This window comes from Coregonus clupeaformis, chromosome 40 (genome assembly GCF_020615455.1).
Source record: "Coregonus clupeaformis isolate EN_2021a chromosome 40, ASM2061545v1, whole genome shotgun sequence".
Taxonomy (NCBI): Eukaryota; Metazoa; Chordata; class Actinopteri; order Salmoniformes; family Salmonidae; genus Coregonus; species Coregonus clupeaformis.
In genome coordinates, this window is record NC_059231.1 from 6638076 (window position 1) to 6657896 (window position 19821).

The 19821-nt window shown below is 44.9% G+C and overlaps 1 protein-coding gene and 1 long non-coding RNA gene across 2 annotated transcripts; both read left to right on the forward strand.

Annotated features, from left to right (window-relative positions):
* The first annotated feature begins 4066 nt into the window (after positions 1–4066).
* On the forward strand, positions 4067–6484 carry LOC123482892. The gene is made up of 6 exons (XM_045212011.1): positions 4067–4155; positions 4376–4693; positions 4872–5132; positions 5275–5577; positions 5780–6100; positions 6354–6484. The coding sequence occupies exons 1-6, from the start codon at positions 4068–4070 to the stop codon at positions 6482–6484; spliced, it is 1422 nt and encodes a 473-aa protein (XP_045067946.1). The 5' UTR covers position 4067.
* An 8852-nt stretch (positions 6485–15336) lies between these two features.
* On the forward strand, positions 15337–17691 carry LOC121555140. The gene is made up of 4 exons (XR_005997844.1): positions 15337–15413; positions 15675–15758; positions 15841–15872; positions 17608–17691. It is a non-coding gene; the product is annotated as an uncharacterized LOC121555140 (long non-coding RNA).
* The last annotated feature ends 2130 nt before the right edge of the window (positions 17692–19821 follow it).

Below are 19821 nucleotides of genomic sequence, written 5' to 3' on the forward strand. Positions count from 1 at the left end.
TTGCTACAATGAGGAATGCAATATTCAGATGAGAGGAAATTGTGAAAGCTGCTGTTTAAACAAAGTCTTGAGTTGTGCCTCAGATATGGGTTGAATCAGAGTTTAACCATGTCAGGTCAGGGTATGGACCACATTATTTTGCTGCTCTGACAATCTTGTTGAAAACTTGACATGCAGAATATTTCATTCGAAACCCAAATATTTGCGACAAGCAATTGAAATGTGTTTTTACAGGACTACATGCTGTACAATATGGACAATAGCTTATATTACTATCAAAGGGAACCTGGTATACCAATTAGAAAATATATTTAAAAACATTCTCTATTTTGAATCGGTTACCCTTGATTCAGAAAGTAAAAAATAGGCTTTAAACCAGATGCCCAATATGTCATCTCTGCATGTTTTAAACACCTACAGGTTGAATTAAAAGTGTTATTTGACCAGATCTGTGTCTTCTTGTCCACACACAGTGATGAAAAGGAGCATGTTCTTCATCTCTGTGACAGAGTGTGAATCTGTCTGTGTCACACCTTGATCAATAGTCAGTGTCAGATCTGGCTCAACCTCACTGGTCAGAGTTCAGCTGGGAGTAGACATCACATGATGGGAGAGACTCATAGCTTATAGCCAGAGGTGTATCCTCCAGTCTAGTGGTCAGTCCACTCTTCAGTGACTACTTCTCCCACAGCAAAGACTATGACATCACAGTGAAGCCAAAGTTTGAATGTGCAGGGCTGTTTTATGTTGTTGCAAGAACTCAACCAGAGCATGTCTCACTGTCTTTGCTACAAAAAGTAATTCAATTCTTGTCTGTTTTGTACAGACAATCCATTGTGAATTTTCCAATATGACAAAATAGTTTCCGGTGATGAAATAGTTTTGAAAGCCAGCTTCTGCAATTACCCTATTTTCTTCACTTCCTTTGTTCATTTATAGTTAATATGTAACCATATGTAACCATTTTTAAATGACATATTTTTTGTTGCACCTTTCTTTTGGCCTTCATTTTGTCTGGGTTCTGATGTGATTTGTGAGGTGTCCAGCCTACCAGAAGGGACCACACTTTAGTGGGAAAGAGATGGAGATCCCACGTCTAACACCATGTTATTCTACAACAACACTGTCCACATGGTCATCCATAGTGTTGATCAGAGCAGTGAGGGGAGATATTGCTGTAATCTCAGACAGAATGGAACACTGTTAATAGTATTTCTAATGCTGTAAGAACTGAGGAAGGTACAACATGTGTTCTTATCTAACTGAAATATCAACCTTTATGTAAAGTCTGAATATTGTCCTCTTGATCATTAGTTATTGACGATCAATTACATTGGTCTCGTTTTAAATGGTGAAGGCATTTGTCACATTTACAAGAAGATGCACCAGTAATGGCCAGAAGACTTTGGATTTAAATTAAATGAAACTTTCCCCTCTGACTAAACACAGCTTTGAGTTTCCCCACAGTTTCATCCGATGGCACTCTCACATGGTGACACTGCTTTGTAGGAGAGTACACCCATGGCCATGCAGAGTACACCTGTGGCCGTGCTTCATGATCTTGGACACCACTATCTACAGCAAGAGAGTTTCCAGTCGTGACATCTAAAATATACGGATCCAACAAGACGTTTACTGAGGGGTTTTCATACGGGGACTTCAATGGCTACTACTTAGCGTCTTTACATCTCACCAGTGGAGTTGGAAGATGGTGGAAGGTTCAACTTCCATTTTAAAAACCTCCTAGTCGCCTCTATTAATGTGGTAACCATAAAGGGTGACCATTCTTTTCTTTTTTAAATATATCCAAGGTACATTTCTTAGAATAAATTAATTCTACTTGCATTCGAGAGAACAAATAACTGATACCCGCTGTCTTCCATTTCAGTCTCCACAGTGCCCCCTAGTGGTGTATCCATCATGAATCATCTGGTGGTGCTGAGGCGCGAGGTGTTGGAGGTGAGCGGTGACCCTGTGACCCTGGCCAGGCTGAGGATGAAGGGGAGGAGAGGGCGGCTGGTCAAACAGGACGTCCTGACAGAGAGTCACCCCAACAGGGCTCTCAGTGTGAAACCGCCCCAAGCCTCCGTAGGGACCAGCTTCACTGGCAGTGTGTGGTGTTCAGAGGGCTTGCTCAGAGCGACAGCCTCCCTGACCTCACAATGCCCACACAGACAACAGTGTCTTCAATGACAGGTAACAACTTGTCATGATTATATAGACTCTCTGCAATCTGACCCCATATGTTCCAAACCCAGGCTAATCTAAAGAAATTGTTCAGCACGGGACCTCTGCTTTACCCTGGCATAGGCTTATTGTAACGAAGGAAAGAGGTTATCATTTGTACTTGAGAGGCTTTCTTGGGGATGGGCACAGAGACGGAGGTCAGAGGGGAGATTGCAGTGGGTGCCACCCTAGTAATACTGGTTCTTCTCGGGTTCTGCTGTCAAAGACCAAAAGGTAAGGAAACACTCCCTCTTGGATACTCTCCATAAAAAAGGACCAGAGGCATCCAACCTAATCCCAAAGGAATGGAAAAGACACTGCAGGCACCATATAAAATGACTGAATTAGACAGTACATATATTTCTCATTCATTTGGGACAGAGGCATAAATCTAGCCTACACGTGGATTCATCTCCACAATAGTCTTCAAAAAACGGACAAACTTCGATTTTGGAGTGAATTTTCACTTTAACTTGTTACAAAACATACACATACAAACGACAACGTCTCACAAACATCCACAATATCACCCCTGCTCAGACCCACCTGCTCACACCCCCATCTCCAGCGCCTGCATCACTCTCCGCCACATGGTCTCAAATGGCACCATTTTGATTCTCTCCGTCGCCCACGCCCTTTCAACATTTAGATAATAAAGCATTTGACCTTTCCATTGTGTTAACGATGGAGGATTGTTTGATTTCCAGTTTTTAAGTATACGTTTTTTCCAGATGTAGTATCGTCCAACCCATCGGGTATCTCACTGCACCCTCATATGCCATGTCTTGAAATATGCAGACAGACGGATTAGAAGTAAATTGACATAGTAATACTTCTTACAGCCAAGTTTCTTACTCTGCCCATAACTTTTGGACTTCATAGCATTCCCAGAAGGCATGGATGGTTGAGTCATTGTTAGTTTTACACTTAAGACATGACTCTGTCGTTGTGCTGTAGAATTTATGAATTTTGTCTCTTGTGTAATAAATTCTATACATTAGTTTATACTGGATTAAGCGTACATTTTTGATAACTATAATTTTGTTCGTTATGCTCCAACATTCCCTCTATCTTGTGCCAATATCCATTCTTTTTAAGTCTTGGTTCCAGTAGTTTCTATTTTTTTCTTAAGAGATTGTCAGTTGGATAGACTCTCCTCTCTGCAAGGTTTTGTATATCTTACACATCATACAGTATGACTATATTTTTCTGACTCAAATAAGATTCCCTCAAGATTGCTCTGATGTCCAAAATATTTTGTTAGTTTCTACCTTGGCAACAGTGTCTCAGCTTATTTCAACATTTGACTCTCCTGTAATAGGGAAGTTGTCAGTAATAGAGAACCATAAATGGACTGTCCATAATGTAGGAAGTTCAACTTGTGGTTGAACTTGAACACCACTGTCTATCTATGGAGTTTCATGAAAACGATTGTTTTGATACCATTAATTTCTATAAGGATTGTTGTGTGGCAGGTGACTATTGATGACTTAGGGAGCCCTACCCCTTAACCCCAGCCCCACCATACAGTATAGGGTGGATACAAGTAAAGTGAGATGTCATGAAGTATCCTCAGATGTGCAGTCATTTTATTTTGCATTACATATAGTAATACTACTGCACTGTTGTAGCTAGAAACACAAGAAATGATGCTACACCCGCAATAACATCTGCTGAACTTGTATATGTGACCAATAACATTTGATTTGATTTGAATCTGTCGTTTTTCTTTTATTCCTATTTTCATCAGTCATTTCCTGTACAAACTTAACAGGTACCTCAGTAATGATATGAGTTTGCTACTGAGCAAAGAGGGGAACAGAACAAGTAGTTACAGTAACATGGGGAAGGACAGAGGCTCTGTGAGTGTTACGTTGTTGTGGATCCTGGTATGGATATCAGCATACGGTCAAGGATTCTCAGCCGAAGGTGAGTAGCTGGTTTCTGGTTGAATTATCAAGATAATTTTAGTGTAAAATAATAATAATCTCCATTTAAAGTTTGGCATACAAGTACAATGATAAAGCTATCGAGGAGTCATCGGAGACAGAGAGACAGATTGGGGGGGGGGGGGAATTTGCTGTAGCCTTTAATAGAGAACGGTGAATTATATTACATAGACATTCTGACACATTTCTACTCTCCACAGTATTGTCAAAGAACATATTTTTCATTGCCGAGTCAAGAGACAGAGTCACTATCCCAGTTTCCCCCATGGTTCTACAAGGGACAGAGCACCATTACCAATGGATATGGACCTCACATGACGGCAGACACTCAAACACCACAATAGCCAAAATAATTTCATCCACTTGGGAATCTGTATCGAACACATTGGGTTTTTCAAAAGGCAGTGGATATAATCTTTCCATGAGGCCAAACTTTGGAAATGCTGGAGAGTTTGTGTTCATGCAAACCAAACCAGCTTCAGTTATTGTGGTGAGGTTTGAGGCGTTTGCTTTCAAAGGTATTGTGTATATTTGTTTATTGTCACTTCGTCAATATCAGAATTAGAGTCAAACACAAGCATGTTCCTTTTGTGTTTGATAACACTAAAAACACGTACTGGATATAACATCAAGGATGTTCGATTTGTAAATGTTAACCAATTATTTTTGAAGTAATCTACAACTCTACGTTTGCAGTTACCCCCTATGATTGGCCTTCATTTCGTCTGGGTTCTGATGTGAGTTTTATTTGTAAGCTGTCCAGCCTACAAGAAGGGACCACACTTCAGTGGGAAAGAGATGGAGATCCTACTTCTAACACCACGTTGTTTTACGACAACACAGTCCACATGGTCATCCATAGTGTTGATCAGAGCAGTAAGGGAAGATACAACTGCACTCTCAGACAGAATGGAACACGGTTATATGAGGTTTATAATACCTTGAATGTTCAGACAAGTAAGTTAGCTAGATTTGTGGATAGTAGTAGTAATAGATTAATTAATTAACAGTAACTGAAGATTCACTCGTGTGTAGATTAACTTGATTGTTGTAGATATTCTTCTTCATAGTATTTTCCCACAATGTTTATTTTTTCCAGGCACATTAAACAAGCCAGTAACTTTGTTCCGAGAGAGCAGCAACAGCAGTGAGGTGAAGATGATGTGCAGGTCTTTATCCTGGTACAGCAAAGCCTCCTGGACCAAGAGCACATCTCCAGTGGAAGCACCTACTGCTCTGACTTCAGATGATAGACTAGAAATTGACCGGTTCTCATCTCCCACGTTCAACCATATATATTTCCCCCTGCGAGTTTCACCAGTGGCATTTGAGGATGGAGGATTGTTCAGATGTAATTTTAATAGCCATCTTATGTCTTATGTTCAACTCACAACCATTCAAGGTAACTTTTCTTTTGTCTTTTAACAATGTTCAATGAGAGAGCAGACATTCTCTGTTCACGTAGCCTAATGTTGGTTCTCTGATTGTCAACCACAAAATAACATGTTTAATTAATCAGCTGTATACTAGGCCTACATTATTATTACGGTATACTGTTCTTTCAGAGGGGAAAGTTCTGTTATGTTTTCTGTTCTCTGGCCCAGTCTCTGCATCTGGAGGGCCCCCTGGTGGCCAGTCGGTGGTGCTGAAGTGTGAGGTGTCGGAGGTGAGCGGTGACCCTGTGACCCTGGCCTGGCTGAGGATGGAGGGGAGGAGGGGACTGCTGGTCAAACAGGATGTCCTGACAGAGAGTCACCCCAACAGGACGCTCAGTGTGACCCTGCCCAGCCTCCATAGGGACCAGCTGTACTGGCAGTGTGGGGTGTTCATAGAGGGCATGCTCAGAGCGAGTGTTCCCCTCAGACTCCGTGGTGCTGGTGGAAGATCAGGGTTACCAGGCCTAGGGTTACCATCGCCTCTGAAAGGTTACTAATGACGATAGTCAATTATAGTAGGTCACAGTAGATCACATCCTCTGAATGAATAGATTCAGTGAGACATCATGATCATCATTATAAACAACATAAAACAAGTAACCAAATCAATGTCTCTACATTGCCCTTTGCCCCCTACTCAACTGTGATGCATTTGGAGTCATAGCAAAAGCAATGAACGGTGTTGTAAGTCCTCAGATGTCTCATTTTTAGCATGTTCTCTTTCATACTCGGTTTCCAACAGACTACACTCAGCAGACTTTGATCATTGCGACCTGTACTGCTCTGGTTGTTGCTGGGATCCTGATTGGTTCTCTGGTGTTCTACCTGAAGAGGAAGAAGACAGACCCAGGTAAAGACCCTGATAAGGACTAGAACTACACTGAACAAAAATATAAACGCAACATGCAAGCAACAATTTCATAGATTTTATTGAGTTACAGTTCATATAAGGAAATCAGTCAATTGAAATAAATTAATTAGGCCCTAATCTATGGATTTCACACGACTGGGAATACAGATACCTTGTTGGTCACAGATACCTTTTAAAAAAAGGGTAGGGGTGTGGATCAGAAAACCATCAGTATCTGGTGTGACCACCATTTGCCTCAAGGAGCGACACAATTCGTTAGCATAGAGTTGATCAGGCTGTTGATTGTGGCCTGTGGAATGTTGTCCCACTCCTCTTCAATGGCTCTGCGAAGTTGCTGGATTTTGTCGGGAACTGGAACATGCTGTCGTAGGCTACATGTCGATTCAGAGCATCCCAAACATACTCAATGGGTGGCATGTCTGGTGAGTATGCAGGCCATGGAAGAACTGGGACATTTTTAGCTACCAGGAATTGTGTACAGATCCTTGCGACATGGGACCATGCATTATCATGCTGAAACATGAGGTGATGGAGGCTGATGAATGGCACGACAATGAGCCTCACGATCTCATTAAGGTATCTCTGTGCATTCAAATTGCCATCGATAAAATGCAATTGTGTTCGTTGCCCCTAGCTTATGCCTGCCCATTCCATAACCCCTCCGCCACCATGGGGCACTCTGTTCACAATGTTGGCTTCAGCAAACGCTCGCCCACATGATGCTATGCACGCTGCCTGCCATCTGCCAGGTACAGTTGAAACCAGGATTCATCCCTGAAAAGCACGCTTCTCCATCATGCCAGTGGCCATCGAAGGTGAACGTGTAACGATCCCGGCAGTCTGAGTCGGGTCCTGTCTGTGGACTAGTTTTTATGTTCGTGATCTCCAGTTTCCCGAGGGTTCTGGAACGCTCCGGGGAGCTCTCTTGATTTCCGCACCTGCATCCCATCAGCAATCTGCACACCTGGTCCTGATCATCACCCTTCTTAGGCTCTGGCCTAACATCCATTCCCTGCCGGATCGTTAGCCATGAACAGTAGGTTTACCAGAGTATCAGTCTTAGAGCCTAGCGTTAGTTTTGTTGTTTTTGCACCTTGTTGGTTTGTTGCTTACTCACCCCGTTTTGTTCCATCTGCAGTCACCCGTCCGGAACCTTCATCCAACCTCTGCCTGGTGGTCGGCGGCTGCCGACCCAGGATGGGATCAACCACTGCACCCCCAACAACTAATCAACGCCGCCCGCTCTGTTCCCTGGATTATTCAGCATCACTCTTGAATTTGTAATAAACACTCACCTTCGTTTCAACTTACCTTGTCCTGGTCTGCTTCTGGGTTCTGGCTTAGCAACTCGTGACAGAACGATCCGGCCAGTAATGAACCCAGCGGACCTGGACTCTGTTCGCCATGCCATTACCCATCAGGAGAAGATGTTGGGCCATCATAGCACGGTACTACAGGAGATCGCGTTGTCAGTTCGGAACCTTTCTACCGGTCTGACGGAGGTCCAGAACCAACGCAAGTTTCCGGTGGAGGATCCACTACCGGTTTCACCCATCTCGCCTGCCGCTTCTGGAGCTGTGTCCTTCCGTGAGCCCAAGGTTCCGACGCCGGATAAATATGAGGGGGAGCTGGGAAGATGCCGTTCCTTCCTTATGCAGTGTGGATTAGTGTTCGATCTACAGCCCTACTCTTATGCCACAGACAAGGCTAGGATAGCCTTTGTGATTGCGTTGCTGCGTGGTCGAGCGCTGGAGTGGGCTTCAGCCGTTTGGGAACGACAAGACCCCTGCATGGCTTCATACCAGGGGTTCACGGCCGAGATGAGGAAGCTCTTCGACCATTCCGTCCGAGGGAGGGACGCAGCTAGGCGCCTGTTTTCGCTTCACCAAGGAACTCGCAGCGTGGCCGACTTCGTGATCGAGTTCAAGACGTTGGCTGTGGAGAGTGGGTGGAACGAGGAGTCTCTGCAAGCGGCCTTTTACCAGGGTCTGTCGGAGCAGCTCAAGGATGAGTTGATCTCCTATCCGAGCCTAGTGACCTGGACAGCTTGGTAGCCTTGTCTATTCGGGTGGATAATCGAGTCCGAGAGCGAAGGAGGGAGAAGCAATGGGGTCCGTCCAATCGATCAGCTTCTCAGTTCCCAGTCGGGTCGGGTGGTGGACCAGAACACGTCGATCATTCTCCACCACAAAGGATTAGTGGAGAGGTCCTCTCTTCCCGATTCTGAACCCATGCAAGTGGGGCGGCACGGGTTAACCAAGGAGGAGCGTCAACATAGACGTAAGACCAACTGCTGCCTCTACTGTGGTAGCTCGGGACATTACATCTCCACTTGTTCCCGGCGGTCGTCAAACTGCCCGGCTCGCTAAAGTTGGGAGGACTTTTAGCGAGCCAGTTTCAACCTCTCAGTACCTCTGTCAGACCCCGTTTCCCGGCTACCCTTGTGAACAGGAATCAGAGCTTAGCGATTAACGCTTTTATCGATTCAGGTGCCGATGGAAGCTTTCTTGATGCCGAGTTGGTGGAACAGCTGGGGCTTTCCAAGGAGCAATTGCCGGAAGCCATTGAAGCGACCACTCTGAACGGCAGTAGTCTGGCACGTATCACGATGAGGACTGAACCGGTTAAGATGCGGTTGTCGGGGAATCATTCTGAGATGATTTCATTCTTCATTCTGCCGTCTTCCCATGTTCCTCTGGTCCTTGGATACCCCTGGCTGAAGGAACACAATCCCACGTTCGATTGGGTGACGGGCAAGGTAACGAGTTGGAGCCTTGATTGTCATGCTAACTGTCTCAAGACGGCCTGCCCCCATTCGGTTCCCAGTCAGGTGATTGAGGCTAAACCCCCAGATTTGTCCCTGGTTCCCCGAGACATATCACGATTTGGGGGAAGTTTTCAGTAAGCAGAAGGCTCTGTCACTCCCTCCCCACCGACCATATGATTGTGCCATCAACCTGTTCCCTGGAGCTGTCTACCCCAAGGGAAGGTTATACAGTATCTCCCGACCTGAACGTGAGGCTTTGGAGACCTACATCAAGGAGTCCCTAGCTGCTGGTCTCGTTCGTCCCTCGTCATCACCCCCTGGGGGCAGGATTCTTCTTTGTGGGTAAGAAGGATGGCTCTCTTCGACCGTGTATTGATTATCGGGGGTTGAATGACATCACGGTCAAGAACAAGTATCCCCTGCCCTTGATGAGTTCTGCCTTCGACTCCTTACAGGGTGCTACGGTGTTCACTAAGCTAGACCTACGCAATGCGTATCACATGGTCCGGATCAGAGAGGGGGACGAGTGGTTGACGGGTTTCAATACACCGATGGGTCACTTCGAGTATCAGGTGATGCCGTTTGGACTGACCAATGCTCCAGCGGTATTCCAGAGTATGGTGAACGCACGTCCTGAGAGATATGATCGGTCTCTTTGTGTTTGTTTACCTGGATGACATTCTGATCTTCTCGAAGGAACCTTCCCGACCACGTCCAGCATGTCCGGCAGGTTCTGCAGCGATTGTTGGAGAATCGCCTGTTCGTGAAGGCCGAGAAGTGCGAGTTTCACGCCCACACGACATCCTTTCTCGGGTACATCATCTCCAGGGGAGAGATTAGGATGGACCAGGAGAAGGTTAGAGCGGTTCTGGAATGGGCCCAGCCCGGTACGAGATTGCAGCTCCAGAGATTTTTGGGGTTTGCGAATTTCTACCGCAGATTCATCCGGGGATTACAGCCGTGTGGCCGCTCCGTTAACTGCCTTGACTTCCAGTATCAGGACCTTCAAGTGGAATCCGGAGGCGGATCGAGCGTTTCTGGATTTGAAGAGGCGATTCACCAACGCACCGATTCTCTCTCAACCGGACACGGCCCGTCAGTTCGTCGTTGAAGTGGACGCGTCTGATGTGGGAGTTGGCGCCATCCTGTCGCAGCGATGCTCCACGGACAGTAAACTCCATCCCTGCGCCTACTACTCGTCGCCTTTCGCCTGCGGGAGAGGAATTACGATGTGGGTAACCGGGAGCTTCTCGCGGTGAAACTTGCCTTGGAGGAGTGGCGCCACTGGTTGGAGGGGGCGGAGCAACCGTTTATTGTCTGGACTGACCACAAGAATCTTGCTTACGTGCAATCGGCTAAACGTCTCAACTCCCGTCAGGCCAGGTGGGCGTTGTTTTTCGGACGATTCAAGTTTTCCCTGACGTTCCGACCGGGATCTAAGAACGGCAAGGCGGACGCCTTGTCCCGGATGTTCTCCAAGACGGAGGAGAGTGGGTCCAAGACCGAGACAATTCTCCCCCGGAACTGCGTCGTGGGAGCAGTTATGTGGAGGATTGAGGAGGAGGTGCTGGCGGCCCTTCGACTCAGCCCGGTCCCGTAACGGTCCACCCGGTCGGTTGTTTGTGCCTGAGTCGGTTCGTCCTGCTGTCCTCAAATGGTCCCACGCCAGCAAGATGGCTTGTCACCCTGGCGTGGCTCGGACAATGGCGTTTCTTCGCAGACGTTTTTGGTGGCCTGCCATGGCCGAGGATACTCGGGGTTTTGTTGCTGCCTGTCCAGTGTGTGCGCAGAATAAGAGTACCAATCGGCCCAGCTCTGGACTACTTCACCCCCTTCCTATTCCCCGCGACCATGGTCGCATCTGGCCCTGGACTTCGTCACTGGGTTGCCCGCTTCTGAGGGGAACACGGTCGTTCTGACTATCGTGGACAGATTCAGCAAGTTCGCCCACTTTGTGCCTATTGCCAAGCTTCCCTCTGCCTCGAGACGTCCGAGATCCTGGTTAGGGAGGTTTTCAGGGTCCACGGTTTGCCCAGTGATATCGTTTTCCGACCGTGGCCCTCAGTTTACCTCTGCTGTCTGGAAGTCCTTCTGTTTGGCCATTGGAGCTACAGTCAGTCTCACATCTGGTTTTCACCCCCAATCCAATGGTCAGGCGGAGAGAGCCAACCAGAAGATGGAATCCACGCTACGCTGTCTGGTCTCTTCCAACCCCACCTCCTGGGTCTCTCAGTTGCCTTGGGTTGAGTATGCCCACAATACTCTCCCTACATCTGCCACTGGGATGTCTCCCTTCCAGTGCCTGTATGGCTACCAACCTCCCCTGTTCCCTTCTCAGGAGAAGGAGCTCTCAGTGCCTTCTGTTCAGGCCCATATTCGCTGCTGCCACCGGACCTGGCATCGGGCCAGAAAGGCACTCCTTAGAGTTTCGGACCGGTATCAGCTCCAGGCGAATCGTCACCGGATCCCCGCTCCCACCTATACCATCGGAGATAGGGTTTGGTTGGCCACACGGGATCTTCCTTTACGGACTGAGTCTAGGAAGTTGTTACCGAAGTTCATTGGTCCGTTTGTGGTGGAGAAGGTGATCAATCCGGTGGCAGTTCGACTCAAACTCCCGAGGACGCTCAGAGTCCATCCCACCTTTCATGTCTCCTGCCTCAAGCCTGTTTTCCTCAGTCCTCTGTTGCCTCCTCCGCCTCCTCCTCCTCCTCCTCGGATGATCGGAGGTGGTCCTGCCTACACGGTGCGTCGCATCATGGATTCCAGACGGCGGGGCCGGGGTTTCCAGTATCTCGTGGACTGGGAGGGGTATGGTCCTGAAGAGAGGAGTTGGATTCCGCGGCGACAGGTCCTAGATGCTGACCTCATCAGTGACTTCTACCGCCTCCATCCTGGCGCTCCGGGGAGTCCGCCCGGTGGCGTTTAGTCGGAGGGGGGGTACTGTAACGATCCTGGCAGTCTGAGTCGGGTCCTGTCTGTGGACTAGTTTTTATGTTCGTGATCTCCAGTTTCCCGAGGGTTCTGGAACGCTCCGGGGAGCTCTCTTGATTTCCGCACCTGCATCCCATCAGCAATCTGCACACCTGGTCCTGATCATCACCCTTCTTAGGCTCTGGCCTAACATCCATTCCCTGCCGGATCGTTAGCCATGAACAGTAGGTTTACCAGAGTATCAGTCTTAGAGCCTAGCGTTAGTTTTGTTGTTTTTGCACCTTGTTGGTTTGTTGCTTACTCACCCCCGTTTTGTTCCATCTGCAGTCACCCGTCCGGAACCTTCATCCAACCTCTGCCTGGTGGTCGGGCGGCTGCCGACCCAGGATGGGATCAACCACTGCACCCCCCAACAACTAATCAACGCCGCCCGCTCTGTTCCCTGGATTATTCAGCATCACTCTTGAATTTGTAATAAACACTCACCTTCGTTTCAACTTACCTTGTCCTGGTCTGCTTCTGGGTTCTGGCTTAGCAACTCGTGACAGAACGTTTGTCCACTGAAGTCGGTTTCGACCAGAATATGTGAGGAGAGTTGAGCAGTTGGAAATCCCGCTCATTGCTCATGGTGCTGTTGCTCATGGTGCTGTTACTCATGGTGCTGTTGCTCATGGTGCTGTTGCGCACCGCTCCACCACTCCACGTCCTTTCCAACCGCTCCGCTAAAAACAGCTCCACACTCACAGGGAAAAAACCTGCTGCTCCAAATTCGCTCCATTCATTAAAATCACAATTTAACCAACACCCATCTATTTTCTGACTACCTGGACCTACCATTTGGTTTTGAAGTATTGAAACCAAACCATATGATTTTAATTAATTTTAAACAGCATATTTTTTAAATTATTTTTTATTTATTTAACCTTTATTTAACTAGGCAATTCAGTTAAGAACAAATTCTTATTTACAATGATGGCCTACACCGGCCAAACCCGGACGACGCTCGGCCAATTGTGCGCCGCCCTATGGGACATTCAAGCCTGGAATCGAACCAGGGTCTATAGTGACGCCTCTAGCATATAAACACTCTAAATAGGTCAGGAGCCAGATAGGGATCCTAAGGAATGAAAATGAATGATTTAGGCTATATTATTTAAATTATTTCAAGGCTATAGCCTACAAAGAAATACATTGTGAAGCATTAGTGAGTGAGACACAATAAGCTGGTAGGGACATAAAGGGCTCAGCATCTAAACAACATGTTGTTGTATTAAATCATTATAGTCTATAAATTGCTCATATAGGCTGTGACTTATTTAGGATTAAATACAAATTAAACTGAAAATGCCTTATTAGGCTCAGTGCCCTTGAATTTATTTTTATTAACACAATTTTGGCCAGAGTCTGTGGTTTCAGGCTCATGCGATGGTGCCTAGAGAACAGGCCAGCAGGTGGAGAATATCCTCTCTGCGTTTGCAGAGCCACTGGGGATGCTAAACACCCTTTTGGGCTCTCTTGCCAGGCTGGGCAGAGATGCAGAGTTGTTTTTAATGTTTCTATAGGTAGGCCTAAAGGTTTTTAGGCAAAATAACCCAATCAAAATGGAAAGCTCCTTGAACGTGGGAATATGCCAGGCCTATTGGGCCAAAATCAATTATGGCCTATTGTCTAGATAATGGAACAAAAATGTACACAACCTTTAAGAGATCAGATTTTTAGTTCATAAGTACTTTGCTACAATGACACACTTCAAGGCCAAATCAAACGGGCATTGCTTCGCTTAGACGCAAGAAAAATAGAGCTTTCTAATTTTAAGTGCATGATGCCTTTGACAGCGTTGACTTTCGCGATCGATCTGTTTTCTGTCATTCACTACCATGCGTTCTAATTCTAGCTTGTACACGCTCGTTCTGTTTGATTTGGCCTTTAGTTAGCTACCCACCGCGTTCCTTTATTTTAGCATGTGCACGTAGAAAGTACACCATCATGCTTTCAGGATACTTGTCTTTTCTGATTCCAAAATAATTATTTAGTTGTGGACACTACAACACCGCACTCCATCTCTTGCTCTTGGTCCTCATCTTTGTTAGTCACCTTGATTTTTCACCTGTGTGTTTTATCAGTTTCTTTCTGAAAATATTTAGTGAGCTCAATGACAGTAGCTAAAGCAAGGGGCTATAGCAGCACACAAGTAGACTGCAAATGCATGCTGGGCCGGGAAAGCCCTGAGCTCGTGAAGTGAACGCTACTGGCATGAAGTGAGCGCTACTGGAGCAAAATTGGAATGGGCAAGAAGGCCGACACTCCAGCCTTTGGGAATCTTGCTTTGCGCTCCAGTCAAATTAGGCATGCTCCACTCCTCGTGCTTACATACTCTGGTTATGACACAGAACTGCAGTCAGGTCAAGACCCTGGTGAGGACTATTAGCACACAGATGAGCTTCCCTGAGATGGTTTCTGACAGTTTGTGCAGTAATTATTTGGTTGTGCAAACCCACAGTTTCATCAGCTGTCAGGGTGGCTGGTTTCAGACGATCCCGCAGGTGAAGAAGCTGGATGTGGAGGTCCTGGGATGGTGTGGTTACACGTGGTCTGCGGTTGTGAGGCCAGTTGGACATACTGCCAAATTCTATACAAATAAGTTGGAGGTGGCTTATGGTAGAGAAATTAACATAAAATGATGTCAACAGCTTTGGTGGACATTACTGCAGTCAGCATGCCAATTTCACGCTCCTTCAAAACTTGATACATCTGTGGCATTGTGTTTTGTGACAAAACTGCACATTTAAGCGTGGCCTTTTATTGTCCCCCGCACAAGGTGCACCTGTGTAATGATCATGTTGTTTAATCAGCTTCTTGATATGCCACACCTGTCAGGTGGATGGATTATCTTGGCGAAGGAGAAACGCTCACTAACAGGGACGTAAACAGATTTGAGCACAACATTTTAGAATATTTTTGTAAATTAGGACAATTTCTGGGATCTTTTATTTCAGCTCATGAAACATGGGACCAACACTTTACATGTTGTTTATATTTTTGTTCAGTGTATAACATGGCTGTCTCTGCTCCTGACCAAACTTGTCGGGTTGCTACATCTTATGCCTATGCCAAAAATTGTGTACAAATGTTTTTCTATATCTCTTCTTTCAAAGCTGTGACATCCCTACCACTCACCGAGAAGAATGACCCAGTCTATGGTAACATCACAGATCCACAAAGAGACCAAGGTATACCCTTCTTCACTTTGGGAGTGATATGATGTACAATACATAAGAGATATAGATATATCGTATAACAGAGGTATGAGAGAGAAGCCTATGGGTAGAGGAAGGAGGAGGTTTAGATCATAGAATTACATAATAGAACTCTTAATAGGATCTCTGTGGTTGAGATTACTTTCAAGATTATATTCCGAATGCTCCACTGCCAGGAGATGGATATGAAGTCACAACTGTCTGATTAACATTTTGGCATTTTGTATGTTTCAGAGAGCAAGGGGGGTCGAACAGGGCAAGATGACAATGAGGAAGTTCATTACTCCAAATTTGCTTTTGTTGAACCCAGGCTTGGTGGTGAGTAGTGGGTTTGGAAACATAGAATGGTTCTTAGAATGTAAATGGAAGCGTAACAATTGGCATTTATTGTCTTTTTCAGATCCCAACAGAGTCACATCAGGGTCAAATCAGGTAAGAATAGCACTTTATTCAAATTATTATTTTGTTACAGTTACCTGTCATTTTGCTGTTTAGTACAGTTGAAGTCGGAAGTTTACATACACCTTAGCCAAATACATTTAAACTCAGTTTTTCACAATTCCTGACATTTAATCCTAGTAAAAGTTCCCTGTTTTAGGTCAGTTATGATCACCACTTTATTTTAAGAATGTGAAATGTCAGAATAATAGTAAAGATAATTATTTATTTCAGCTTTTATTTCTTTCATCACATTCCCAGTGGGTCAGAAGTTTACATACACTCAATTAGTATTTGGAAGCATTGTCTTTAAATTGTTTAACTTGGGTCAAACGTTTTGGGTAGCCTTCCACAAATAAGTTGGGTGAATTGTGGCTCATTCCTCCTGACAGAGCTGGTGTAACTGAGTCAGGTTTGTAGGCCTCCTTGCTCGCACACACTTTTTCAGTTCTGCCCACACATCTTCTATAGGATTGAGGTCAGGACTTTGTGATGGCCACTTCAATACCTTGACTTTGTTGTCCTTAAGCCATTTTGCCACAACTTTGGAAGTATGCTTGGGGTCATTGTCCATTTGGAAGACCCATTTGCGACCAAGCTTTAACTTCCTGACTGATATCTTGAGATGTTGCTTCAATATATCCACATAATCTTCCTTCCTCATGATGCCATCTATTTTGTGAAGTGCACCAGTCCCTCCTGCAGCAAAGCACCCTCACAGCATGATGCTGCCACCCTCGTGCTTCCCGGTTGAGATGGTGTTCTTCGGCTTGCAAGCCGCCCCTTTTTCCTCCAAACATAACGATGGTCATTATGGCCAAACAGTTATATTTTTGTTTCATCAGACCAGAGGACATTTCTCCAAAAAGTACGATCTTTGTCCCCATGTGCAGTTGCAAACCGTAGTCTGTCTTTTTTTATGGCGGTTTTGAAGGAGTGGCTTCTTCCTTACTGAGCAGCCTTTCAGGTTATGTTGATATAGGATTAGTTTTACTGTGGAAATAGATACTTTTGTACCTGTTTCTTCCAGCATCTTCACAAGGTCCTTTGCTGTTGTTCTTTGATTGATTTGCACTTTTCGCACCAAAGTACGTTCATCTCTAGGAGACAACGCGTCTCCTTCCTGAGCGGGATGACGGCTGCGTGGTCCCATGCTGTTTATACTTGCGTACTATTGTTTGTACAGATAAACTTGGTACCTTCAGGCGTTTAGAAATTGCTCCCAAGGATGAACCAGACTTGTGGAGGTCTACAATTTTTATTCTGGGGTCTTGGCTGATTTCTTTTGATTTTCCCATGATGTCAAGCAAAGAGGCACTGAGTTTGGAGGTAGGCCTTGAAATACATCCACAGCTACACCTCCAATTGACTCAAATGATATCAATTAGCCTATCAGAAGCTTCTAAAGCCATGACATCATTTTCTGGAATTTTTTAAGCTGTTTAAAGGCACAGTCAACTTAGTGTATGTACATTTCTGACGCACTGGAATTGTGAGACAGTGAATTATAAGTGAAATAATCTGTCTGTAAACAATTGTTGGAAAAATTACTTGTGTCATGCACAAAGTAGATGTCCTAACCGACTTGCCAAAACTATAGTTTGTTACCAAGAAATGTGTGGAGTGGTTGAAAAACGAGTTTTAATGACTCCAACCTAAGTGTATGTAAACTTCCGACTTCAACTGTATGTTCTTTGTGATTAACTCTTATTAATGTCCATAACTACAGGAAGGTGATGCTGTGATCTATTCCACGCTCAACATATAAAGAAACCTGTCTTTCAGCAGGATAAAACAACTGTGTTAAAATGCAGGGATTATGTTCCATATTTTGTTTATTTCTTACTGTGTTTATTAGTCTATTTTGGAGTTTTTTAACTGAGTATGACACAATGTAAAGGAAGGTTGTGTTCATTTCAATCCTGCCCACATGCCCACAGCTGGCAGCACACAAGTAATCATCAATTCGGAGTGCAGCTGCACAAGACTAATCGTAATACCCGTGGTAAATTTGGTTTCACTTGTGAAGGAACATCGATAAATTACACAATGTACATGGGACAATATGTAAAAATTTGAATAGTTCCAAATTTAAATGACTTAAAAACCTCAAACCAACTATAAATTGTAGAAGTTCAAATTCATTGACGGTCCCTAATTAGACCCGTCCATAGGCTATCCAAAATCAAACCAATTTTGCCATGGTCGAAGACCAGCCAGCTGAAGCTAATTGGCGCACACACACAAGAGACACCCACAAGTTTAAGAGTTAATTTCATGCAATTCTACACATTTTGCCATGGGGTGTAGAGAAAATGTTGCGGTTTTAAAGCAAGTTAGCTGCAATTCTAAAAAAAATTCCATGGGGCGGAGAGGAAAATGTGCTGTTTTATAGCTAATTTGCCTGCAGTTCTACACATTTTGCCATAGGGGGGAGAGAAATGTTTGCAGTTTTTAATATGATATGTGGGGTTGGCAGGTAGCTTAGTGGTTAAGAGCTTTGTGCCAGTAACCAAAATGTCGCTGGTTCTAATCCCTGAGCCGACTAGGTGAAAAATCTGTCGATGTGCCCTTGAGCAAGGCACGTAACCCTAATTGCTCCTGTAAGTCGCTCTGGATAAGAGCTTCTACTAAATGACTAAAATGTAAATGAGTGAGACATACTAACAAAATCAATGGGGGCTAATGCTGAGCGATTAACCGAAATTGTTGGTTATCTTTAGGTTTTTAAACAACTAATTGACCAACATCAGTTCAATTATTTGAATTCCACTTCGTTTTGTTTTTTTCTGTGAGCTCAATACGCACATTGCCCCGTTTCTCTAGAGATATATCAGATCCAGCCTGAACTGTGCGATGTAGTATGGAGTTTCCAACAGGCAATATTCTACATAGTTTAGCGCATAAAACGTGGTAATTAACTACAATGACCATAATCCATTGCATCTACTTGTCCTGTCGCTGTTTCTTTTACTTTATGCCTGCTACGGAAGAGGCAGAATGCGTGATAGTGAGGCGATATAGAGAGCAGTTGTTGCTTCACGAGATATCTCTACCTGAAAATACATGATCTACGTCTAAGTTATTGATAGTTGGTATTCAGCAGTCATAAAAGTATGCCTTCTTTAATTTGAAGAACTACAAAATAGTGATTTTGTCATACAGCATATGCATCAGCTCTATAGAGATGAGATGATGACTTGGAATGAAATAACTGTAAAGTCATTTACATTTACGTCATTTAGCAGACGCTCTTATCCAGAGCGACTTACAGTTAGTGCATACATTATTTATTTTTTAATGCTGACCCCCCGTGGGAATCGAACCCACAACCCTGGCGTTGCAAACGCCATGCTCTACCAACTGCCGGCCATTCCCTCCCCTACCCTGGACAACGCTGGGCCAACTGTGCGCCGCCCCATGGGTCTCCCGGTCGCGGCCGGCTACGACAGAGCCTGGATTCGAACCAGGATCTCTAGTGGCACAGCTAGCGCTGCGATGCAGTGCCTTAGACCACTGCGCCACTCGGGAGAGTAATCAAATAAAACAAATGTTATATACACAACTGAAATATTTTATTAAAGTAAAGTAATGTAAAATGATAAGTGATAAGCAGTCATGGGCAGTCACTACCATCATGGGACTTGTATTAATTGTTTTATTCTGTGTTCCAGCATTCAACCCAAATAATCGAAACCGAAATGGAAAACCATGATTATTTTTTTAAATTATCAAACCGAAACCGAACAGACCTCAAAAAGCACTAATCCTCAGCAAGAATGGGGGACCGATGGTTATTCGACCATGATAACAAGTTTAGATAGCAGGATGCTAAACTAATTTAGCAATCTAAAAAATGTTAGCTGACATGGGCTATATTGACAGACTATCAGTGACTGACATAACAAGAGAAAAACTGCTGATGCACCTTGTGCTTTCTATT

Bases quoted from the DNA above. Each gene is read 5' to 3' on its own strand.
- LOC123482892 (XM_045212011.1), top strand. From the start codon at position 4,068: ATGGGGAAGGACAGAGGCTCTGTGAGTGTTACGTTGTTGTGGATCCTG. The intron at 4,694-4,871 runs GTATTGTGTATA...CTACGTTTGCAG, and splicing joins TGAGGCGTTTGCTTTCAAAG to TTACCCCCTATGATTGGCCT. The intron at 6,101-6,353 runs GTTACTAATGAC...GGTTTCCAACAG, and splicing joins GTTACCATCGCCTCTGAAAG to ACTACACTCAGCAGACTTTG.